Raw genomic sequence first — 8,978 nt, 5'->3', positions numbered from 1 at the left:
TGAGGAGAAAAGAGACTCAATGTGTACATGAAAAGAGCAAAAAGATTAACCTAATTCAAATATACAACATGAATTCTGACAGTACAGTGCAATATATAGTTAGATTTCAATCGGGCAGTGTAGTTCATTTTAATCGGCCCATGGGCTAAGAGCACCCGATCGACGGGCCTTTCAACAGTTGGCACTCAATACGAGTAAAGTCCACGTTGGGCCCAGGCGAGCCCAATCAAAATATTGATTCCCAAAAAACTTCAACCAGCCGTGATTGAAGCTCAACCATGGCGGATTGTGATGTTTCTGCGCCATCCACATTCACAACTACAAATCAACAGTGAAAAAATCATCTGAAAGGGACCCATCAAATGGGTATCTGGGGATCCATTTTTCTGTTGTTTCTAATACTAATTTCCACATATGAATCCTTCGCAAAAGAAGGATCGGCAGAAGAACTGAATGAAGAGTTCACAGAAGGACTACTATTGAGGCCATTACCCGATAGAAAAGTTCTGGCTCATTTTCACTTTCAGAGCAGTGTGCCACCTACTCGAACCTATGGCCGCCACCACCATCTCTTCCCCAAATCAATTTATCAACTGGTAAAATATGTTACATGTATTTAGTGTACGGGGCAAAAATATTTGAGCAGATTTTTCTAGTGTTTATTGCTTATCAATGAAATTCTGTCTTCTCTTGAGTCGTTTTAAGCAATATCCTAGAGTGATAAAATTTGGATTTTATTTGATTGAAGATTTTTAATCGAACGGAAAAAACTACGTGCATTTCATAGATTTTAGCTTGGTGTTGATTTTGGCATTTGGTTTTTGATTGTTTCATTAATGCTTAGTTGGAATTTGGTTTTATTAAAATTGCATCTGATTCTTTAGGATACATGGCTCGTGATTAGTTTAACAAAGGGCCCCTCCTTTCAATGTACTTGCAGTTAGTAGTTGTGAGTTTTCAAATTGAAAAATGGCAGAAAGATGGTAAAGAAGAAGAGATAGGAAACTGTGTATTATATCTCTTGAATTATGTTGAATATACAAGATGGGCCAAATATATACACGTAATCGAATGCTTTAGAAGAATGATACTAACAGATTTAGAATAATTCTAACAATCCTAACAAACTTACAGAAGACCAATTTGTCCTACATATTTACAGCATGGAAAATGATAAATGAGCTGGCCCTTTTTTATCAGCTTGCTGGGTCGGCACCTGCTGACTCTTCATGACTCAACAATATTTATGCACAGTTGTTAATCTGGATTGACAAAAACTTGACGAGTTAATGTTTCTGTTCGAAGAACAGGGAGATAACGTATCAGGTGACATAGTTCTTTCATATTAATGAGGGAGAAGTAGTTAACGTGTGGCAGTAAGAAATTAAAATGAGTGAAATCACATCTGCATTATTTGAGCATTTGTTGTTCTTTATCTAATCACCTAAACCCTTAATCAATGGATATCCTTCCTTAATTATTGGGTAAGTAAATAAGTTGCGGATGTATTTCCAAATCTGAAACACTTTATATTTCCATATGGAAAACATTGGAACACAGGAATATCCGTCATTCTGTCTGAATGAGAATTATGATTTGCATACGTGAAGAATTAATATATTAAATTTTTGAGAAGGAACAAAGGCACAAAGCCTGATCCTAGATCAAGCAGTAGAAATGAGCCTTTCATGTTGTGGAAACAGTGATCAACGGAAGTTAGTCCAATAGTAAAAGGATAAAACCCATGAATAATTATTACTTTAGGGCCTAGGGTGCTTGCAACCATAGATTTGTCTGTGGAGGTGCGAGGTGAATTATGAATCTGTAGCTGGCTATTACTTGGTTTTGGTGGACTTTGAATTTTAATTTTTTCGTCATAACATGCACTACCACATTGGATATTTGCAAGCTAGTAGGGGATGTAGTAGATCAACAAAGAAGTCAAACTAGTTCAAGTAAATCATGTCTGGTAGAAACAAGTGAGACACACTTTTTGTTTGGCTTTCCATAAACTATAGGGAGAAAATTTAACTAAACTCAAGGAGCATTATCTCGTAGTTATCTAGACTCGACCAAATGGATCCTGAGTTTCCTCTTCACTCAATCAAGGTCACGTGATAGAATGAAAAGGTGAATTTTAATTTAATGCATGTGATATTACGTACGCGTTAATACTAGTTTCATCATTTTCTTAACTTAGTCTTGACTTCTTTTAGATTCCTTGGCTTAAAATGCCCAAATCATCTTAATACTAGTTTCATCATTTTCTTAACTTAGTCTTGACTTCTTTTAGATTCCTTGGCTTAAAATGCCCAAATCATCTCAAGTGTTTCTCCTCAAGTTATATTCAATTGATGATACATTAACCAACTCACCATGACCAATGCAGTCATTTCTGATTTTATTCCTTCTTGTTTTAGTGAAATTTCTATAATTATTCTCTTCCTGAAATACTTCAGCCCAATATTTAGCACCATATAACATTGTGGCATTGCAGTCCTACATAACTAAATATTCGTGAGACCATGCTTGTAATAGGGGATATCTATGACATTGCTCACTTATTCGTTCCCCAGAATTTAAGCTAACCTACAAGCGTGGTCTCACTTTGGTTCATGTATAGATACTCATGGAACCTGTCAGCTGGTTTTCAGCCTTCTTTACCTTTTGGTCATTTTACGTAACTCAACTATGATTTTATTACAAGTGCATTCTTAATTAACTGGATTATGTTTATATATATATATGGAAAGGGATGCAATTAATAAACAAGCTGAATTTCATCACAGATATATTGGCAAGAGATAACGGACAAATTTTGATCTCTACATCAGCGTATAGAAATATATAAAGAAATAAGTGAGTTCTTTTTGAATCTGCATAACCTAGACTACTGTTTGGAATAAAATTACGAGTTATAACTAGCTATGATTCAGATATCCTGTATCGAAACTCTATCACTGATTCAAAAAATGTGATTGGGCAAAGCATATTAATTTTGGAAAAAAGTATGTGAAGATTTTTAAAGTTAAAAAGAAAAAGTAAAAATTTGCAGTACAGAAGGCAAAATTAAAAGAATATGTAAGTTATATGCCAATTATTATGTTCAAAATTGTGAAGTTTCACGATCGCAAGTATTTGGCGATATAGACATTGAATCACGTACAATCTTGTTAGAGAGAATCACTTCAAATCTCATGGAGAGTGTGTGAATTCTGGCAAGTCTGGTCCACCACAACTTCGCTATTGAAAGTGTACCATATTCTTGCGATGAAAGCACTGATATGCAGTAGGCTGGGGGTATTGTCTTTCTGAGTCACTCTATAATCACCCTTGGTTGTTTCTTTTACCATTTTTTATCGTCTGTTAAGATTGAAGCCATATGATTCTTCTTTGTTTTATGTATGTCCTTTTTTTCTGTGCGGAGCATGGAGCAGATAAATCTGCTAGGTTAGTTGTTATACTGGCATGGCTTTGTTTACTTTGAGGTTGGAGCTGTTTGGTTTCAATGATCTGAGATACTATAGGATTTGGTAGTGTAACATATTTGCAGAAATGCTAGTAGTCTTTTCATGGATTTTATGGATAATCTGTTTTGTCCTTAGGAAGGGCTCTGGGTTAACTATTTATGGGGAATATTGCATTCTTATTAGATATTCTTTTTGATGCATTCTTGTTATTAAAATACTCAATACTGCTTAAAAGATTAATTGGATCTTTTTTGTTGGATTGTTGGGTTTTGTTGTTCAGTGCACTCTGAATTCATGACTGACAATCTCATGGTTGCACGATCAGATTAACAAATTCAGAGTCCGGGAGATGGAGTTATCTTTCACCCAAGGTCGATGGAATTATGAACGCTGGGGTGGATATGATCCCATATCAAGTAGCAATGCAAAGCCTCCTGGAGTTGAGTTGTGGGCTATTTTTGACGTTCCCTTAGATCAGGTTGATGCGTCATGGAAAAATTTGACCCATGCTCTTTCAGGGCTCTTTTGTGCTTCAATCAACTTCCTGGAACATTCAACTAGTTACTCTGCACCTCAGTGGAGCTTTCGTTCATTTGCAGGCAAATTACGTTATGGAACACTTCCCCGTGAAGCTGTTTGCACTGAAAATCTCACTCCCTGGTTGAAGTTGCTTCCTTGCCGAGACAAAGCTGGGATTTCTGCACTAATGGATAGGCCTTCTATATACAGAGGATATTATCATTCTCAGCGGCTCCATTTTACTTCAGACGAATATGATACGGCTAAATCTAATTCTGGTATAATGCTTGAACAAACGCTTACAGTTGTTCTTCAACCAAACACTTTAGGGGCCAGAGCAATGGTTTCTGGTAAAACATTACAACCAAGTTGGTCCCTGAGTTCATTGTTTGGCAGGAAAGTCCATGGAAAATGTTCCGTATCAAAGTCTAGTAATGTGTATGTTCAGTTTGAGCAGAACCTACTATCTGAATTGAAGGAAGTATGGAAGGAAAGTGAAGAATCGGAGCGTGGAATTCTTACTCATAACAACCTTTGGACTAACCCGATTTTTGAAATGTCAGCTTCCCCCCACAGGATAGTAAAAGAAGTAGGGAACTCGCAACAAGAGGATTCCTCAATTCTATATGAATTTTCGGTTGAGGATTTCAATGATTCAGAACCATTTGATTTGGGTTTAAAGTGGAAGCTTCCTGTAGCCTGGTCATGTCAGCAAGCACCTTTACGTGCTAGTAGGTTCTTAATGGGAAGTGGGAATGAGAGGGGCGCCATAGCAATCTCTTTGAAATCTTCTGGTAACAACAATACACAAAGAGTTGGTTGCAGCGAGAATGGATCTCAGTTAAGGATTGATATTTTCCAAGTGGTGCCTTGGTATGTCAAGGTCTATTATCATACACTGAAGGTATTCATAGATGGAGAACTTCAGTCTACAATGGAAAACATAGAAAAGATGCATATTTCGTCTTCTGAAGACAAGGTCTCTCCCGGAGTAATGGAAATGATCTTGAGATTACCCTGTGGTGTTAAAACAGCTGCATTAACACTGGAGTTTGATAAGGTAAAACATTTTGATTTGGGTGGTATTGTTACTTTTTAGTTACCAAATCATGCTAAAATCAGCTTTTTGATTGCTGTTCATGAACAACCAATAAATACATGGAGAAAATAAGAGCAGCATTGTACTTTAAAATATGAATTTTAGTCCATTTGTTCATAATTTAGATGGTTAAACTTGATGACCAAGTTTTTTGAGGGATGAAGAATGGAATAGTTGTGCAAGTGACTTGCAAATTTTATCTAGGCATCTGTGACATAAATATTGATTTACTTGAGATGCTAACATTTATAAAATCTAGAGCTGATATCTGTACATTGTGGGTTCAATTATATGCAAAGCAACTTTTTGCTAATAACTGAAGTCTTGTTAATTCCATATCCTTGTTTAGGAGGGACTTGAGTGTGCAGCCAATTCAAATTCTGCGTACTTCTCAAAAGGGCCAGTTCAAATCCAGCCACTTTTAAGGCATTGGTCACTACTGGCCTCAAAAACTAACATTGGAAAACTGTTCTGCTGTAAGATAAAATAATAATAATAATTGGGAAAGAAGTTTGCTGTATGGAAAGACACTGTATTGTATAAAGACAACTAAAAGAATATCTTTTATAGATTGCTTGGATTCCCTTGCTTTATGATCTATTCTAATTTGTAGCCGTTTGCTAAATTGCATTTTTGTCTAAATTCTACTCATTCAATATTACATATATTTTTCCGAAGTTGGGATCTAGGACATTGGTTGTTTTCTTTATTTGGACATCGTTGGCACATAACTTTTAGGGCCATTTGGCATGGCTTTTGAGACTCAAAAACAGATTTTAGATCCGCTTGGCTAATTTTATGCAAGTGTTTTTGCCATTAAAAGAGCTTTTAGAGGAGGCTGATTCAATGTAGCTTCTTCTAGAAGCACTTGTGAGATAGGAAGTACATTTAAAAATTAGTTTTCAAACAAAAATTAAAGTAGCTTCCTCCAAAATCTTTTCTGCCGAAAGTAAAAACCATGCCAAGTGGGCCCTTAATATGTTTTGAGCAATTAATACTACTTTTTTTTAGCCTTTTTACTTCTTTGTTGTTTGAACAGGGCTTTCTGCATATAGATGAATATCCTCCAGATGCTAACCAGGGATTTGACATTCCATCAGCTGTAGTAAGCTTTACCGACTTCCAAGCAAGCATAGGTTTTGAAGATAATTTTTTGAACAAGTTGCCAATATTAAATGAATTACAGGTATCGAAACAAGCAATCCCAATGGCTCTAATCTAATTTATTTTTCTCTTTATTCACTGTCTTAACTATTTACATAATCAGGAAAGAAAGCATGTTATCTGTTACACAGAAGTGCTACTTGTGCCATTGACGACCCCTGATTTTAGCATGCCTTACAATGTCATCACAATTACGTGCACGGTTTTTGCTTTATATTTTGGATCACTGCTCAATGCACTACGAAGGCGTGTTGGCGAGGAAGAAAGGCTTTTGAAAAGCAAAGGTGATATTAAGTAGCATTGAATCATTGATACTGTACAAACTTGATTATTGATATGCTCTGCATTAACGACCTTTCTTGTAAAAACCATTAGAATAACGTTATTTTCTTACTTCTGTCACACTCATATAGATGCTACCACCATCAATTACTGAATGAGTGTACACGACTTGTATTATAGCGAATATGCAACTCTAATTTTTGTTAGATTGAGAGTATAATTACGAAGATTTAGGATGCTGGATTTTCTGCCTAATTATTAAGTGTCTTGTTAGGACAGAAGGCCTGTAAACCGATCTTTAGATATTTGACAGTGGTCTGATAAATGGGAAGCAGCAGTCTAAAATATCAATAAACTGGATCACAAATTTTTTCATGATCCAAATATGAGAATTATTAAGATGGACCTGATTATGTAACTGTAAAATGATCCAGGGAGAAACATTAAATCTATGCTGTAATTACTATAGCTTGTTGTGCATCATCACATGAACTACCATTAACTTTGAATTCTTTTGTCTTCAGCTGCCTATAGATAAAATTTTCAACTGTATGGTAGCATTTGCAGTCTTAACCACAGGTCTATACTGGTCTATGTCTGACTTTACCTCATGCGAAGATATATTCTCGTTTATCAAATAAATCCTCCATTTTCTTCTCTAGTTCCCTATTCAAGATTGCAAAACTACACTATAAAATCATGAGAATTTACTGTTATTAGGCAATGTCCTGGTAATAGTTTGTTTTCCTTCAAAGATTACAGACTGGTGCTGAATTCTGCTGTTTATTGATGTATGAAAGATCTATTCATATGAGTGTGCTCTGTCGTCCATCTTCACGTGTGCTAATTTTTTTTGCTTGCAGCTGCGAAGAAGAGAGGCCCATTGACCTCGATTCTATCCAAGTTGTTTGCTAAGTTGACTGGAAGGCCAATCAAGCCTCCGGAGACACCATCAGCTTCACCGTCCTCCATAAATTATAAGGTAATTGTGAAAGTTATCTTGGTAGCTGGTATGGCTGTTGGATGGCAATATTATTTCAGATGAACACATCAGAGCAAGCTTGAGAAGCATTTTTCTCTGTACAATGTGTACTGAAAACACGACAAAACTAGGATTAGTTAAAAAGAGTGATTTTACCTTTGTTTTATATTTTGTGCTGTATGATTTAGATGAAAGTTCCACTCTTTGAAGTGTTGTAACTGGCCACAAAAGGGGTTTTATCTCTTTCTTTGTTCTTTTTTCCCTTTCTATAGCAAAAAAAACTGCTATCTATTTCTTTTGCTTATTCAATGGCATTACCGAAGCAACTGATGATGGAGATCAGAGCCCTATGGACATTGAAGGGAGCTTAGCAGACTACAAAAGAATCAACATTCCACTATGGATACACGTGTAAAGTAGTGTATAAATGGTTTTCACGAGCATCTGAAAATTTTAGACGGGATAATTCTCATGTAGTATAAGAGTCACTAGAAGTAGATTCAAGTCTTTGCTGTTGATCTGTGAAGAATTGTGCACGGTAAATTCTTGATTAAAAAAAAAAAAAAAAAAAAAGAGAAATCTCGTAGGCATAGATGTTAGAGGTGGGTTTAGACCGAACAATCATGTTACTTTTACGGTCATGGATGACAACCTTTATTGACATCATTAAATCCAACAATTTTTAAAATTGTTAACTGTTTTTTAAATCATTGATCCTAATTTTGCTGTCTTCAATATTGTACAAATAGCTTCGTTCTTAGCTGAATAAGGAAGGATCAGAAAATCCAAAAAATGATTTAAAAAAATAAAAATCTTCTTTATCCAGACCCTCTGCCTGCTAGTGTAATTGAGTCCGTGTTTGAGTCATATTATTGGAATGAAAATGTATTTTTGAATGATGTATTAATGAGAAATGTGTGGTTAAGAAAAAATTTAAGATTATTATATATCATTGAAAAATATATTGTTGAAATGATATCAAATTATTGTTAAAAAATGTATTTTTTTCCAAATAACATGACTCAAACAGTGTCTAAATTGGCTTGCTTCCAGCGGCAGGGTGGAGAGTTCGATTCCTGGTGGGAACCTGCGGCCAAAAATTTGGTATGGAGCAATCACTGTGAAGGAGGGTCTCTTGTGCGCAGAAGTGTACAGTCAATGGGGGAACCTGTGATCCAATTGAGACATATCCCGCGATTTACCCCCTCCAAGGTTCTAGGGGTATAGGTCTTGGAGGTTCAGAATTTAATCTGGTGTAAGCTGAGATACCTGGATATAAAAAAAAAAAAAAAACAGTGTCTAAATTGTTTTACGCTTAGCTAAACATGTCAGCTGGCAGGGCACTTTTGCACTTTTTCCTTCAAATCTCTCAGAAGTACACAGAAAAAGGTCAAAAATCGGCATCTGCAAACTTTCAATGGCGGTCTTTTCTGTGACATTCGAGGCATTTCCTCAAGCCCGT

At 35.8% G+C, this 8,978-nt stretch overlaps 1 protein-coding gene across 1 annotated transcript; it reads left to right on the top strand.

The window, feature by feature from the left end:
• Window positions 1-245: 245 nt before the first annotated feature.
• LOC111384894 (GPI transamidase component PIG-T-like) lies at window positions 246-7,811 on the top strand. The gene is made up of 5 exons (XM_023009237.1): window positions 246-596; window positions 3,796-5,049; window positions 6,128-6,274; window positions 6,356-6,536; window positions 7,398-7,811. Exons 1-5 carry the CDS (start codon window positions 363-365, stop codon window positions 7,577-7,579), a joined length of 1,998 nt encoding a protein of 665 aa, XP_022865005.1. The 5' UTR covers window positions 246-362; the 3' UTR covers window positions 7,580-7,811.
• The last annotated feature ends 1,167 nt before the right edge of the window (window positions 7,812-8,978 follow it).

Source organism: Olea europaea, unplaced genomic scaffold (assembly GCF_002742605.1).
Source record: "Olea europaea var. sylvestris unplaced genomic scaffold, O_europaea_v1 scaffold3040, whole genome shotgun sequence".
In the NCBI taxonomy this organism is placed as follows: Eukaryota; Viridiplantae; Streptophyta; class Magnoliopsida; order Lamiales; family Oleaceae; genus Olea; species Olea europaea.
Note: the sequence above shows the minus strand (reverse complement) of the source record. Positions and strands in the feature narration are given on the sequence as shown.